Source organism: Chiloscyllium plagiosum, unplaced genomic scaffold (genome assembly GCF_037043375.1).
Source record: "Chiloscyllium plagiosum isolate Xiang-an unplaced genomic scaffold, Cpla_swu_hap1 HiC_scaffold_35, whole genome shotgun sequence".
Taxonomy (NCBI): domain Eukaryota; kingdom Metazoa; phylum Chordata; class Chondrichthyes; order Orectolobiformes; family Hemiscylliidae; genus Chiloscyllium; species Chiloscyllium plagiosum.
The window spans coordinates 49,787,310-49,804,522 of NW_028270173.1; the positions used below are offsets into that span (position 1 = coordinate 49,787,310).

At 49.3% G+C, this 17,213-nt stretch overlaps 1 protein-coding gene across 1 annotated transcript in view; it reads right to left on the minus strand.

Annotated features, from left to right (window-relative positions):
* The window catches only part of LOC148140829 (patr class I histocompatibility antigen, A-2 alpha chain-like), a 43,066-nt gene that overhangs the window by 19,978 nt on the left and 5,875 nt on the right, over positions 1 to 17,213 (minus strand). Inside the window, 4 exon segments of the mRNA XM_087979620.1 lie at positions 12,757 to 12,876; positions 14,892 to 15,170; positions 15,287 to 15,562; positions 16,065 to 16,325. Of these exon segments, the coding sequence (XP_087835746.1) occupies positions 12,757 to 12,876; positions 14,892 to 15,170; positions 15,287 to 15,562; positions 16,065 to 16,325 (936 nt within the window).

Consider the following 17,213-nt stretch of genomic DNA (forward strand, 5'->3'; position numbering starts at 1 on the left):
AACAAACAATGAAAGCAGGAAGTTACTCAACACCAACATAAACATCATATTAATGTACCTGGGCCACAAAACCAGAATCACCTCACAGACATCAGGGACATCACAATGTGAGAGAGTGTCCTCAAAATCACTTTCCACATGTTATATCTGTAAAGGTCAGGCTGAAAACAATTGCACACACTTCTAGCTGGTCAAAGTGAGGCCCATCCACACAGTGACAATCTCCAATAGCCCACCAAATTATAACACTGTCAGAATCCTGTCTGATATAATCAACAGAATCAGATTCAACTGGGTCAGAATTAGCTGCTGCAGCCTCTCAGAACAGGGAGTAAACACAGAATCAGGGTCACTCAGATACTCGATGGAGTCAGTGTGGACACAGGGAGAGGCTGGAACACAATCCAGTGATTGGATATTAAACAGAAAATCACTAACCTGGAACAGGAATCTGGCATAAATGGAAGAAAAATATTGAAGGAACTCTCCTGCCCATGGTCCATCTGGAGTGAGGAATTCAGGATAATCCGAGGGCAGGTTTATCCATAACCAGGAAAGATATGGGGTGAGTGAATCCGATTGAAATGAAGAGAAACAGGAATATTTTGGGAGGATGAAGTGTGAGACCGTGGGGGACAGTCACTGTGTGAACAGTCTCTCTGTCAAACAGGGGGATGGACAATCCAGAGCAGGATCCTCACTGTCCTTCACTGAGCTTTTTAATCAGCCCTTTATACACGGCCAGTAGGATGTTGGTGTCTGAGATAACCCGGCCTATTCAACCATGAGGGCATCACAGCTGAGCCTGGGCTGGGTTAAACATGGAGTATCCTTCTCCCCCCCGCAGTGTTACAAGACTTGAGACCAGGAATGATGAAGCTATCTGGCTTCTCCCAATCGATGTGAAAATTAAAATTCTCCATTGGAACCATTTCCCATTTGCTCGGAGCTTCTCTGATCTCAGGGTGTCTACATCCTGCTGTCAGGAGACCTGGACACAAATCCCATCAGAGTCTCCCAGACTGTGCTGCCTTCAATGTGTAAAAGATCAGGCTGGCTGTATAACAGGCGGCTGATCAAACATCCCCCATTTCAAACTCTCCCCAAGAGATTCACATTCACCCCAGACACAGAGAGAGAGAGAGAGAGAGAATGGAAAGCTGAATTCTGTACTTACCGGGAGAGACCCGGGAAAAACACAGGGAGATGGAGAGAAGGATCAGCAACATTCTGGGAATCCACTCTCCCTATTCCCATCAGGGATTGGGAATAAAACATTCAGGGTGAGGGAATGGGATCAACTGCTGTTAGAGTCTATAAGAACAAACCACCTTCTCCCCCGCCACTCCATGTCAATGCTGAGCTGCAGATCATTTCCTGAACTTCAAGCTGCAGAAGCAGAGAGTCAATGATTGGTCCCAGTCTCAGTAAAATACCCAATAAAGAGATGAACAGATTCCTGTCACCAGTTCCCAGGATGGTCACACTCAGACAGGTTGAGTTACCCTCAGGGAAACAGCTCAGTCATCACCAGGCAGGCGTGTGCTCCCTCCCAGGTGGGGAACACTTCAGCGGGCAGGGACATTCAGCTTCAGATCTCCCGGTGACCATCCTCCAATGCAGACTTCAGGACAGGCAATAACACAAAGTGGCCGAGAAGAGGCTGATAGTGAAGTAACGGAACCGGGATAAGGGAAGGGAGATAGGCAGATACACATAGAGTGTTCAGTGTGCACCCATACACAGCTCACTCAGGACTGTAGAAAGATGTACACACACGGGTAATAGGTACAATGTCAGATACATGGAGAAGTTGGACTGCAGGGTCTGTTTCTGTGCTGTACATCTCTATGACTCTATGCCCCAGGGACTATCCCAATGTACCGTCACCTCCCCCAGTTGGAAGGACTGAGCCATCTGTTTACTGTGAGAGGGGGATCCCAGGGTCCTAGTGCTGTCCAGATGCTCATTGAGCTGGTGGGGGAGGCCTCTTCTCAGCCCCAGCCTTACTGACTCAGAGCCTGAACCTCAGCCTGGCTGTGCTGGAGCTTCCCCGTCACTGGGACCGGGTCATCACTTAGCACTTGTTCCATTTTTCTGCTTCTGCAGCTTCACATCAAACAATGGATCAAATTTCTCAACAAATAGGATGCAGTCTCCAAAGATTGTTGTATTATCGGTTTTTCCAGTTTATAAATAGAAGCTGTTTCCCCTCAGTGTTTAATTCCCAGTCCCTGATTGGAATAGGGACAATGTATTACCAGAATGCTGCTGATCCTTTCCTTTCCCTCCCTGTGTTTTTCCTGAGTCTCTCCTGATGAGTACAGAATTCAGCTTTCCATTCTGTCTCTGGGAACTTGGAGATGAAAGGCCATTCATGAATTATAGAATCCCTCCAGCAAATCCACCCAACATACACATCCCTGCACATGTTAGCCAAAAAATAAACCCTGGACACTGGGCAATTGAGCATGGCCAATCCACCCAAGGTGCACCTGTTCGACTGCGGCAGGAAACTGGAGCACCCGGAGGAACCCCATGCAGACTCAGGGAAACTCCACACAGACTGTCGCCCAAGGCTGGAATCAACCTCAGGTCCCTGGTGCTGTGAGGCAGAAGTGTTAACCACTGAGCCGTGGTGCCACTCTGGGTCATGGGTCACAGGTCAGTATCAGTCACTGCTAACCCTGGGCTGGCTGGGAATCCCATGGACCCTGGTGTTCTTCCTGGTACTGAGTCTAATTCAGAACACAGTCACAGGGGAGACACTCAGACCCTGGGAGGGGGGAGTGTGGAAGGGGGGAGTGCAGAGAGAGAAACACCCAGGCTCACCCCCAGGGTCAAGGTTCTGGGTCATGTGGCAAAGAGAATTGGGCTATTCTACCAGGAAAGGAAGCACCTGATGGGATTTATAAAACATTAAACAGTCTGGAAATGAGAAATCTGAGATTGGTTTTAAACTAAACCGAGAGATTCAGAACAGGAGGACACAGTTACAATGAGAGAGATTCATCACCCAGTCAATGGTCAATGAGCTAAACCTGACAGAGAGTTTAATGTGAGGGAACATGGAGTGGATTAATTACAGAGAGTCAGGTTGGCCTGTGGGCTATTGTGAAAAGGATTTATTTCAGAATTGATTGAAACTTTTAATTACAGTGAATCCGGTTGGTACAGGTACAGAGAACCCGGGTGGGGGGGGATTGATGGTGAGAGTCAGGTACAGAGAACCCGGGGGGGGGGGGGAATTGATGTTGAGAATCAGGTACAGAGATCCCAGTGTGAGGGTTGGTGGGGGGGGGGGAGTTGATGGTGAGGGTCAGGTACAGAGAGCCCAGTGTGTGGGGGGTGGGGGGATTGATGGTGAGAATCAGGTACAGAGATCCCAGTGTGGGGGGAGAGGGGGGGATTGATGTCGAGAGTCAGGTACAGACAACCCAGTGTGGGGGGGGGGGGGCGGTTTACAGCACGTTCACTGCACCCTGCTCCTACCAATAACCATCTTGTGAGAACACATTTCCCCATTAAACCTCATGGCACACCCCCAAGCCCCTCCTGTGGGATGTGAACAGATCGAGCAGATGAAGACTGTGTGTCCATGAGGTACTGTGGGTCATCAACACCAGCAGAACTGCCATCCAATACAAACTGTAACCTCATGGCTCACCCCAACCCCCAGTCTCTCATTACCACCAAGCCAGGGGACCAACCCCGGTTCAATGAGGAATGTGGGAGGGATCACAGGAGCAGGACCAAGGAGAGATGAAAAGTGATGTCTTTTTTATTTACTGGAGAGACATGGGAATCACTGGCTGCTGGAATTTATTTCCCGTCCCTAACGGTCCTTGAGAAGGTGGGGGTGAGCTTCCTTCCTGAACAGCAGCAGCTCATGTGGTGGTGGGAGGGAATTCCAGGATTTTGACCCAGTGACAGTGAACCAAGTGCAATATATTTCCAAGTCAGGATGGTGAGTGGCTTGGAGGGGAACTTGTAAGTGATGGTGTTGGTCAGTGAAGTGACAGATCAGGACTGATCGTGCAGTAAACAGCAGAGGGAGTAGAGTCAGAACTTAGTGATTCCACAACCGATAGATAAGATCGAAGCTCTGCTGTCCTGTCACATCCAGGTGTGAACATTGAACAACTCCCTGGAGGAGAAAGAGGCTTCTCATTCTGGAATGATACTTTGGTCACGGGATTCCTCCTCCAGAGACAATAACCATGTATCACACCTCCCCCAGTTTTTGTATTGATTCTGTTTTTGTGGGATGTGGGTGTCTCTGACTGGCCAGCATTTATTACCCGTCCCTAGTTGCCCTTGAGAAGGTGGTGGTGATCTGCCTTCTTGAACTGCTGCAGTCTACCTCCTGTGGGTTGAGCCACAATGCCATTAGGGAAGGAAATCCAGGATTTTGACCAGCAACAGTGAAGGGATGGTGACATATTTCCGAGTCAGGATGGTGAGTGGCTTGGAGGGGAACATGAAGGTGGTGGTGTTCCCATATATCTGCTGACCTTGACCTTCCAGATGGAGGTGGTTGTGGGTTTGGAAGGCACTGTTTAAGGATCTTTGATGAAATTCTGTAGATAGCAAACACTGCTGTAACTGAGTGTCAGTGGTGGTGGGACTGGATGTTGGTGGATACAGTGCCAATCAGTTGGGTTGCTAGGTCCTGGATGGTATCAAGCTTCTTCAGTGTTGAGATGGCTGTACTCATCCAGGCAAGCAGGGAGTATTCCATCACACTCCTGACCTGTGTCTTGTAGTTGGTGGACAGGCTTTGGGAAATAAGGAGACAAGTTACTTGCTGCAGTATCTCTAGCCTCTGACCTGCTCTTGTAGACACTGCATTTATGTGGTGAGACCAGTTGAGTTTCTGATCAATGATAACTCGCAGGCTGTTGACAGTGGGTGGATTCAGTGATGGTAACACCATTGAATGACAAGGGGTGGTGGTGAGATTGTCTATTGTTGGTGATGGTTATAACTTGGCATTTGTGTGGCGCAAATGTTACTTGCCTCTTGTCAGCCCAAGCCTGGATATTGTCCAGATCTTGTTGCATTTGAACATGGACTGCTTCAGTGTCTGAGGAGTTGCAAATAGTGCTGAACATTGTGCAATCACTGGCAAGCATCCCTATTTCTGACCTTATGATGGAGGGAAGGTCATTGATGAAGCAGCTGAAGACGGTTGGGCCTAGGCCACCACGCTGAGGGACTCCTGCAGAGCTTTCCTGGAGCTGAGATGACTGACCTCCAACAACCAAGACCACCTTCCTATGTGTCAGGTGTGACTCTATCCACTGGAGAGTTTTCCCCCAATATCCATTGATTCCAGTTCTGCTCGAGTTCCATGATGCCACACTCGGTTGAGTGCAGCCTTGATGTCAGGGGCTGTCACTCCCACCTCCCCTCTGGAATTCAGCTCTTTTGTCCATGTTCGAACCAAGGCTGTATTGAGGTCAGGAGCTGAGTGGCCCTGGCAGAGCCCAAACTGGGCGTCACTGAGCAGGCTATTGCTGAGCAGGTGCTGCTTGATCGCACTGTTAATGACACCTTCCATCACTTTACTGATGATCGAGAGGAGACTGATGGGGCAGATTGGGTTTGTCCTGCTTTTTGTGTCTAAGATATACCTGGGCAATTTTCTACATTGGTGGGTAGATGCCAGTGTTGTAACTGGACTGGAACAGTTTGGATAGGGGAGTGGCAAGTTCTCGAGCACAAGCCTTCAGTACTATTGCCTGAATGTTGTCAGGGCCTGAATCCTTTGTAGTACCCAGTGTCTTCAACTGTTTCTTGATATCACATGGAGTGAATTGAATTGGCTGAAGACTGGTATCTGTAATGCTGGGGACCACTGGAGGAGGCTGAGATGACACTTCTGACTGAAGATTGCTGTGAAACCTTCAGGCCTATCTTTCACACTGAGGTAATGGGCTGTTTCATCAGTGAGAGTGGGAATATTTGTGGAGCCTCCAGTGAGTTGGCTGGATGTGGCAGGACTGCAGAGCTGAGATCGGATCTGTTGGTTGTGGGATCGCTTAGCTCTGTCTATCACTTGCAGCTTATGTTATGTGACATGCAAGTCATCCTGTTTGGTGGCTTCACCAGGTTGACACCTCATCTTCAGGTATGCCTGGTGCTGCTCCTGGCATGCCCTCCTGCACTCCCCATTGAACCAGGGTTAATTCCCTGGCTTGGTGCTAATGGTTCAGTGGGGGCTATGCCAGGCCATGAGGTTACAGATTGTGCTGGAGTATGATTCTGCTGCTGTTGGTAGCCCACAGTGCCTCGTGGATACCCAGGCTTGAGCTGCTAGATCTGATCCAAGTCTGTTCCATTTAACACAGTGATAGTGCCACACAATATGATGGAGGCTATTCCCAATGTGACAGTGGGACTTTGCCTCCACAAGGACAGTGCGATGGTCACTCTCACTGAGACTGTCATGGACATTTGTACCTGCAGCTGGCAGATTGGAAAGATGGAATCAAGTATGTTTTTCCCTCTTGTTGGTTCCCTCACTACCTGCTGCAGACCCAGTCTCGCAGCTATGTCCTTTAGTACAAGTCTGATGTTGATCAAACCCACCACACACACTCACATCCTCAGGGAATATCGATGGAATGGAAGCGATGTCCAGAATCTCCATCAGGTTCTGACACAATCTCCATTCCCTCACACTTGTGTGTTCCCACTCTCTGGGAATGGACTTTCCCTTATTGTGTTGATGGGTATGGAGTTATCATCTGGGACTTGGATTTTACAATAGAGGCAGATGGATATGGTCTTAACTCCCCCAGTTCACATTGAATTGAAGCTCAGCATCTGCTGGTTCCAAGAGCCACAAGCTGCTGCTGTGTAAATGAATAGAATCGTTCTTGTGAAATATTAATAAAAAATCAAAATTAATAAGTCAATAAATAACTTTTAATGATTACAAATGACACATATTGGTGATTGTAGTTAAACAATGGTGATAAGTAGTGATAGATTTTAGTATTCACCAATAACTCAGATTTATAATATTTATATATTTATTTAAGAATTAGAATATGTAAAACTGATATTTATGTACAGAGATTTACATAACATTTGAAATTTGTTAATGTCAGATGCAAAATCAATTCCTTCAATATAAAAATTGCCTCTGAGTTGCCTCGGGATGTTGCTTCATTTCAGGTAAATCAGTGACCGACTGAAGACAGTGAGGATGAGAAAGTGTGAGGGAGGAACCATCTGTGAAGATCCCTCTGACGGTGACACTGCTCACATTTCTGAGACGGGATGGAAACACGACTTGAGAAGGTCTCACTTGAAGAAGCAGGATCCAAACCTGGGGATCTGGGATCCACTGCTCAATCTGTGGAAACACATTCCCAGAAAAATTGACCTCAGTCCTGAAGGAATTGAGTGTGAACAATGAGTTGTAATTCTGTGTGTCTGCTGTGATATGGAAGGATGGCCAATGATGTCCATGTTCACACTGGAACAGGAGAATCCTGTTATTCTGCAATGAGGCTCCGGGAATGTCCTGTACGGGGGGCCAGGAAACCCACAAGGTCAGGAATGGACAGACACGAGGCAATCACTTCAGGGTGGGGAGGGGAGGGGAGTTAGTCTGATAGGGTTTAACAGTGACTGGGAGGGTGGGACAGCGTCAGGAGGGGAGGGGGATTAGTCTGACAGGGTTTAACAGTGTCTGGGAGGGTGGGACAGGGTCAGGAGGGGAGGGGAATTAGTCCAACAGTGTTTAACAGTGTCTGGGAGGGTGGGACAGGGTCAGGAGGGGAGGGGGATTAGTCTGACAGGGTTTAACAGTGTCAGGGAGGGTGGGACAGGGTCAGGAGGGGAGGGGAATTAGTCTGACAGGGTTCAACCGTGACTGGGAGGGTGGGACAGTGTCAGGAGGGGAGGGGAATTAGTCTGACAGGGATTAACAGTGTCTGGGAGGGTGGGACAGGGTCAGGAGGGGAGGGGAATTAGTCTGACAGTGTTTAACAGTGTCTGGGACGGTGGGACAGGGTCAGGAGGGGAGGGGGATTAGTCTGACAGGGTTTAACAGTGTCAGGGAGGGTGGAACAGGGTCAGGAGGGGAGGGGAATTAGTCTGACAGGTTCAACAGTGACTGGGAGGGTGGGACAGTGTCAGGAGGGGAGGGGAATTAGTCTGACAGAGATTAACAGTGTCTGGGAGGGTGGGACAGGGTCAGGAGGGGAGGGGGATTAGTCTGACAGGGTTTAACAGTGTCTGGGAGGGTGGGACAGGGTCAGGAGGGGAGGGGAATTAGTCTGACAGGGTTCAACAGTGACTGGGAGGGTGGGACAGATCAGGAGGGGAGGGGAATTAGTCTGACAGGGTTTAACAGCGACTGGAAGTGTGGGACAGGGTCAGGAGGGGAGGGGAATTAGTCTGACAGGGTTTAACAGTGTCTGGGAGGGTGGGGCAGGGTCAGGAGGGGAGGGGAATTAGTCTGACAGGGTTTAACAGTGTCTGGGAGGGTGGGACAGGGTCAGGAGGGGAGGGGAATTAGTCTGACAGGGTTTAACAGCGACTGAGAGTGCGGGACAGGGTCAGGAGGGGAGGGGAATTAGTCTGACAGGGTATAACAGTGTCTGGGAGGGTAGGACAGGGTCAGGAGGGGAGGGGAGTTAGTCTGACAGGGTTTAACAGTGTCTGGGAGGATGGGACAGGGTCAGGAGGGGAGGGGAATTAGTCTGACATGGTTTAACAGTGTCTGGGAGGGTGAGACAGGTCAGGAGGGGAGGGGAATTAGTCTGACAGGATTTAACAGTGTCTGGGAGGGTGGGACAGGTCAGGAGGGGAGGGGAATTAGTCTGAAAGGGTTTAACAGTGAATAGGAGGGTGGGACAGGGTCAGGAGGTGAGGGGGATTAGTCTGATAGCGTTTAACAGTGTCTGGGAGGGTGGGACAGGGTCAGGAGGGGAGGGGAGTTAGTCTGACAGGGTTTAACAGTGTCTGGGAGGATGGGACAGGGTCAGGAGGGGAGGGGAGTTAGTCTGACAGGGTTTAACAGTGTCTGGGAGGATGGAACAGGGTCAGGAGGGGAGGGGAATTAGTCTGACAGGGTTTAACAGTGTCTGGGAGGGTGGGACAGGTCAGGAGGGGAGGGGAATTAGTCTGACAGGGTTTAACAGTTTCTGGAGGGTGGGACAGGTCAGGAGGGGAGGGGAATTAGTCTGACAGGATTTAACAGTGTCTGGGAGGGTGGGACAGGTCAGGAAGGGAGGGGAATTAGTCTGACAGGGTTTAACAGTGACTAGGAGTGTGGGAGAGGGTCAGGAGGGGAGGGGAATTAGTCTGACAGGGTTTAACTGTGTCTGGGAGGGTGGGACAGGGTCAGGAGGGGAGTGGGATTAGTCTGATAGCATTTAACAGTGTCTGGGAGGGTGGGACAGGGTCAGGAGGGGAGGGGAATTAGTCTGACAGGGATTAACTGTGTCTGCGAGGGTGGGACAGGGTCAGGAGGGGAGTGGGATTAGTCTGATAGCATTTAACAGTGTCTGGGAGGGTGGGACAGGGTCGGGAGGGGAATGAGTCTGACAGGGATTAACAGTGTCTGGGAGGGTAGTACAGGGTCAGGAGGGGAGGGGAATTAGTCTGACAGGGATTAACTGTGTCTGGGAGGGTGGGACAGGGTCAGGAGGGGAGTGGGATTAGTCTGATAGCATTTAACAGTGTCTGGGAGGGTGGGACAGGGTCAGGAGGGGTGGGGGATTAGTCTGACAAGGTTTAACAGTGTCTGGGAGGGTGTGACAGGGTCAGGAGGGGAGTGGAATTAGTCTGACAGGGTTTAACAGTGACTGGGAGGGTGGGACAGGGTTTGGAGGGGAGGGGGATTAGTCTGACAGGGATTAACAGTGTCTGGGAGGGTGGGACAGGGTCAGGAGGGGAGTGGGATTAGTCTGATAGCATTTAACAGTGTCTGGGAGGGTTGGACAGGGTCAGGAGGGGAAGGAATTATTCTGACAGGGTTTAACAGTGTCTGGGAGGGTGGAACAGTGTCAGGAGGGGAGGGGAACTAGACTGACAGGGTTTAACAGTGTTTGGGAGGGTGGGACAGAGTCAGGAGGGGAGGGGAATTAGTCTGACATGGTTTAACAGTGTCTTGGAGGGTGGGACAGGGTCAGGAGGGGAGGGGGATTAATCTGACAGGGTTTAACAGTGTCTGGGAGGGTGGGACAGGGTCAGGAGGGGAAGGGAATTAATCTGACAGGGTTTAACAGTGTCTGGGAGGGTGCGACAGGGTCAGGAGGGGAGGGGGATTAATCTGACAGGGTTTAACAGTGTCTGGGAGGGTGCGACAGGGTCAGGAGGGGAGGGGGATTAATCTGACAGGGTTTAACAGTGTCTGGGAGGGTGCGACAGGGTCAGGAGGGGAGGGGAATTAGTCTGACAGGGTTTAACAGTGTCTGGGAGGGTGCGACAGGGTCAGGAGGGGAGGGGAATTAATCTGACAGGGTTTAACAGTGTCTGGGAGGGTGCGACAGAGTCAGGAGGGGAGGGGGATTAATCTGACAGGGTCTAACAGTGTCTGGGAGGGTGGGACAGCGTCAGGAGGGGAGGGGAATTAGTCTGACAGGGTCTAACATTGTCTGGGAGGGTGCGACAGGGTCAGGAGGGGAGGGGAATTAGTCCGACAGGGTCTAACAGTGTCTGGGAGGGTGCGACAGGGTCAGGAGGGGAGGGGAATTAGTCCGACAGGGTCTAACAGTGTCTGGGAGGGTGGGACAGGGTCAGGCGGGGAGGAGAATTAGTCTGACAGGGTTTAACAGTGACTGGGAGGGTGGGACAGGGTCAGGAGGGGAGGGGAATTAGTCTGACAGGGTTTAACAGTGACTGGGAGGGTGGGACAGGGTCAGGAGGGGAGGGGAATTAGTCTGACAGGGTTTAACAGTGTCTGGGAGGGTGGGACAGGGTCAGGAGGGATGTGAAAATGCTACAAATAAATCTAGAGAATATTAATCTGAATAAATTTCAGTCAGAGAAAAGTTGACATGTCACTTACTGAATCATGAAGAAGCTGCACCAGAGATATCAGAAGCTGAGAAAATAAAAACAGAATGTGAGAAGTTATATCAAATATAAAATGAGACAGTGTGAGATATTCTCTACCACTCACTGGACCCAGGATTTAATCGCCCTCAGCACTAACTAACCAGACTCTCCGAGCCCCCCCCCCAGTGGGAATTAAGGGTGAGTGAGTGGAGGGAGGGGCAGTGGGGGAAGAGAATGGAGGGTGACAATTCGAAGGAGAGACACTGGGGACATGGAGTCGAGAAACAGGACGATAAGCGAGTGTTGGCTGAGAAACAGCATTGTGAGGAGACGGACCCATCACCCTGAGCAACACCCTGGCAAATATAACTCTACACTCTAATAGGGGCAGCACGGTGGCTCAGTGGTTAGCACTGTTGCCGCACAGCACCAGGGACCCGGGTACAATTCCCACCTCGGGTGACTGTGCGGAGTTTGCACACTCTCCCCGTGTCTGTGTGGGTTTCCTCCGGGTGCTCCAGTTTCTGCCCACAATCCAAAGATGTGCAGGTCAGGTGAATTGGCCATGTTACATTGCCCATCGTGTTAGGTGTGTTAGTCAGGGGTAAATATAGGGTAGGGGAATGGGTCTGGGTGGGTTACTCTTTGGAGGGTCGGTATGGACTTGTTGGGCTGAAGGGCCTGTTTCCACACTGTAGGGAATCTACTCTACACCTCCCATTACCTTATCCATCATTCCCAACACTCTGTCCCCTCAGTCACTTACTGGGAGCTGTTGTGTAGGTCCCATTTGGTGAACCTGCAGAAACAAAATAAATGTCCATTAGGATGGGGAATAATCCATTCTCAGAGAGTGAGAACACAACAAGTGTGAGGGGATGGAGATTGATGTGGGGGTGTTGGTATTGGACTCGTGTGAACACAGTCAGAAATCACACACGGCCCCAAGTTACAGTCCAACAGGTTTGTTTGAAATCACAAGCTTTCTGAGCGTAGCCCCTTCCTCAGGTGAAGTGAGAGAGAAGCTCACAGACACCGAATTTATCAGCAGGGAGATCAATGGGCAGAGAGATCAAAAGATCATCCAAATGGGGTGAGTGGAGTCTCTGCAGGTGATCACAAATGTCAGATGGTGGGAGGAAAGTGTCAACAGCTGGATAACAAGAGAAGGGATGATCCAGAATCCCATTAAATGGGGCAGAGAGATCATTCCAAAACATTAAAAATACGGTGGGACTGGAGACAAACCAAATGCCTGGAATAACATGATCGGTATCAGAGTCACACGCCGAGGGTCAAACCAAAGTAACAAGTCATCCAAAACTGCACAAACTCATTAAGGGAGAGAGAGCTTCAAAATTTATCAAGGTGATGGTGCCCAAACAAGGCAGGAAGGAAGGTTTTACAGGGATTGTGTCAGAAATCCTCATTCCCACACTCCCGTCCATCCTTACACTTTATGGAGATGCAGAAAACCCCTTCCATTCCATTAATATTCAGTCAGTGAGGGTCTGATTGGGTGCAGTGGGTCTAATGATCAATATTAGACCTGGTCTGGGCTGATCACATAAAGGAAGATCAGACAGGGAACGAGACGTGTTTATACGTGTGTATCTGTGTGTGGGAATTCAATCAGTTCCATTCCCCACAGTGCCCTGTACTCCCAGTACTGGAGACTCCCCCCCCACTCACTCTGTCCCCTCAGTTCTACGTTCTCCTTTCTCTGATTCTTACCTCTCCGTGACCATTTCCAGATGATTGTTCTGACTATCCCGACAATAACAGCCAATAGAATGACCATTGATGCAATGAGACTTCCAAGTTGGGAATGCAGCCAATTGCTTTTCAGATTTTCTGAAACACATTGGAAATATATCAGGATTCTCTCTGTTCCTGGATTTATTTCTAACCCTGTGTTGATTGGGAACAATTATAACTGCTCCGAGCTGTTGGGAATTGTTGGGATTGGTTGAAATGCTGGTTTGACCCTCTCCCAATTTCACTCTCCAGTGAAGTCACCAAGGATCCCATTGATAGGGGTATAAACATCGTGTTGTACCTGTCCTGGGGGTTACCTCCCCAGACAGTTCAGTTCCCATTCTCCCCAATATCTCTGTGTCCTGTCCTTACTAGTGCTGGTGGGGTAGATCGGCCTTGGGTGAGGTGAAGGAGTGAGTGAATGGTTGGAGGGGTCTAGTTCGGTCTCCCAGAAAGGCACTTCCTCAGTGGTTGGGCAAGGGGCAGTTTGGGAACTCACTGGTGAGTGTTGGGGATGTTGAGTACCAATGGAATGGGGTTTGGGTGCCACAGTGGGCTGGTGAGGGGGCCTTGTTAGGGATCCAGTTGTGAAGTTCTGTGTTGTGTCCCAGTTGTCTGTCCAGGGTGATGCACTGCGAGTCTGACAGACGTCTGGAGGCGGTGAGCTGGTGTTGGTGCTGGGGAGAGGTCAAGTGTTGGTTGCAGAATGTCAGGTCATGTATTTTGAGGGGATGGAGTCAAAGAGTTAAAGAGTCACACAACAAGTGTGTATGTTCAGTCCAACTTGCCCACGCTGACTAGATACCCTCGTCAGTGTGTGAATGGAGGGATCAGCAGTACGTTTGGAGATGGTCGGTTTTCCAGCTCTATGGTGTTAGGGACCACACCAGGCCCCCTCAAAATATCTGAAGAAGGTAGTCTAGATCTGAACTGCTTCTTATTTTAAAACTGGATGGGAAGTGCAGTGTTCCAGATGCAATGCAAGTGTTCAAACAACTCAATGTTAAGCAAAACACAATTTATTTAAACGCTGTAATTAAAATACAAACAAAAGAAAAAGGAAGTTTGAATAACTTAACAATTGAAAAATGTAACTGAACATAGTACCTATTATTAATTAACTGTTGCAATATTGTAACATCCTATAAACACCTTGGCAAAAAGGTAAATTCAGACACAGATTCTTACATGCAGTTCTCCAATCCAGGAGGAAACAATATCAAGAAAAAAATGCAGACAGTAGAAGCCAGGTGACATTCACTGAAGCTGCCACCTCTTTTGAGACCCCAAAGGCTTCTGACGTAACTGAAAAAAACCAAACTAAGAAATCTGGATCTGTGAGAGCTGGCCACGCCCATTCAGACTGCTTCTATTGTTCCAGCTTAAATAAAAACTCCAAGGCCTCACAACTTGTTTACCTCAGTCATCATCAGCAGCGAGTTTGGTGCCTCTGCCTTACAACCTCTCTTCAAAACAAAAACTAGGACACCAACAACCTTTTAAAGTGGCAGCATCATCACACTAGGAGTTAAAGAAGCTTCCAATCCCTAACCTCAGAACCTGAGATCTTTCCAGAGGGTTCCGGATACGGTTTGAAACTTCCCAGACAAATCCCATTCAGTGAGTCAGGAATTCTGAGGGGTCCAGACCCTCCTCTCTCCAGGTGTGTCCAGTCTCTGACTATCTGGCTGCTGGACAATCTGGGCCCATGTCTGGTGCTGAAGCCTGGAATACAAGCAAATCTTCTTGTAATTCTGGTGAGATTATTCTGGAGTGAAATCGATGAGAACTTCACCAATAACAGGGCTGTGGGAATCTGGAATCCCCAAAAGGTGCTGGAAGTTTGGGATTCGGAGACCCTTTCAAACTTAGAATTGAAATCTTTAACACAATTGAGACCAACATGACATATCAACGCAGAGAACAAGGTGGGTAGTTGCAAACAAGGAAGTGAAAAAGTGTCCTCTAAATAGTTTCATCTGTCACATGTATATACACACACACACACACACAGACACAGACACACAGACACAGACACACAGACACAGACACACAGACACAGACACACAGACACAGACACACAGACACAGACACACTCTCCAGTCCCTTACCCCACTGATAGAGCTTGCCCTCTGCCAGGCTGCTGTGTTCAATGTGACAGGAGTATTGATCCTCATCCCCAGCATTGATCTCAATCTCTTTCTGGATCTGATGGGTCCCATCTTGGTTCGGTCGTATCCCCGAGGAACGTGTCTCAGACATGACCTTTCCATTCCTTAGCCAGGTCACCTCGATGTCTGCAGGATCAAACCCAGTGACCAGGCAGGAGAGAGTGAGCGGCTTGTCCTGACCATTGGGCTCCCTCCTGGAGATGAACACTTCAGGCTGAACTGTGATGGGAAAGGGTGAAACCACAAACAACAGACAGACACTGAATGGAATGGAAGAGCGGTTTCATAGATCAGTGAGGTTAGATCAGAACATGGAACAGAACTGAAATACATACCTTTCCTTGTGAAATAATCCTTTCCAACTTCCAGATATCTGTTTAAATGTTCAACAGATGTTTTTTGCAGATATGATTCCCAATAGTAGTTCCAGGATTGATCCGCATTCCATTTCTCTTTATTGATCACTGCAAAGTGATTTGCGGCAACCCATCTCATTCTGTCTGGCTCTAAACTAATGTGGTCCTTTCCATCAAATCCAAATCTCATCGATCTCTTCACAGAGCCATCTTCACTGACCTCAACAGAATGTATCCATTGGAGAGTGTGAATTCCTGTCAGTGACCAGACAGGGATCAATCATCAATAAATAATAGATAATCACACACTGTCTGATCAGAGGGAAAGGGGATCAAATATCAGATGGAAATAGGGGATGAGGGTCACAGTCTGATCAGAGGGAAAAGGGTTCCAATCTCAAGGTAAAGTTGCAGAATTAGTTGACAGTCCTCATTTCACTTTACATTCCAAGGTCAGTGCTGGGGGATGGACTGAGTGGAGTGACCCAGGGGTCAGTGCTGGGGGAAGGACTGAGTGGAGTGACCCAGGGGTCAGTGCTGGGGGATGGACTGAGTGGAGTGACCCAGGGATCAGTGCTGGGGGAAGGACTGAGTGGAGTGACCCAGGGGTCAGTGCTGGGGGATGGACTGAGTGGAGTGACCTAGGGGTCAGTGCTGGGAGATGGACTGAGTGGACAGACCCAGGGGTCAGTGCTGGGAGATGGACCAAGTGGAGTGACCTGGGGGATAATGTGGACAATTGACGGTGAGATTTTACCTGAAGTCTGGTTTGTCCTTTTCATGATCGATTTCAGATTCCCCTTTGCCAGCCTGGTGTGTGTGATCGCCTGATCTGTAGCATCGTCCCAGAATTTCACACTGAGTGAATCAGCCAGGAACTGCTGCCTGGGGACACAGCGACGGGTATCACTGTCAAAGTAACCTGTTTGTATTCCGTTGACCATTGCAACAACAGTGACTTCAGGGAAATCTTGTTCTCCTGAGACAATTGTATATTTTATAGTTCGTGAGTTAGTCTCTGTAATATAAACAGTTCGAGGAGCTGGTTATCAAACTGCAGAACAAGCACTGGAAGGGAAACTGGGAGGGAGAGGAACTAGCAAACAAGACAGAATGTGGCTGGTGGGGGGGAGGAAGAGAGACATGGGGGATAAGGAGAGCCAGACTGGGGAGGGATGGAGACAGGGGAGGGACGGAAACTGGGGAAGGACAGAGATTGGGGTGGGATGGAGACTAGCATTGGAAAATAAATACTGGGGATGGGGGAGAGAGAGACACTGGGAAGGAACTGGGAAATAAGGAAGAGAGACTGTACAGCATGGAGGAGGGACACTGAGGAGTGAGGAGAGAATGTGGAGGGTTTGGAAATGAGATAAGGAAGGTCAGAGGTGAAGAGAGAGCATTGGGATGAGGACAAAAGAGACTGGGACCTGGAGGAATAGAATGGGTGGGGTTACAGATCAAGAAGGGCAAGAGACAGGCGTAGAAGGCAAAGATATTGCAGGGGAGGGAAAGGGATTGGGAGGAGCAAAGGGACTGATGAGGGGATAAAGACTGTGAAGGAGGGGGAGAGAGAGAGATTACACAGGACAGAAAGAAACTGGGATGGGGAGCGGGGGGTAGGGGTTGAGACCAGGGAGGGAAATGAGACTCTGGGGAAGGTTGGATTAAAGATTGGGGAGGGGATGGGAAAGAGGCTGAGGGTAGGGAGGGGATAAGAGCTGGGAGGAGGTGGAGAGACTCAGGAGGAACAGAAAGAAAGAGAGAGAGAGACACTGGGGAGGGGAAAGAGAGAGAGAGAGAACAGCGGGAAGGAAGAGAGAGAGATTGTTGGGAGAAAGCAAGAGACGAGGAAGTTTACTCAATGATTTGGTTGATATTTCCTAGTTCTGCCATTGGATGTTAA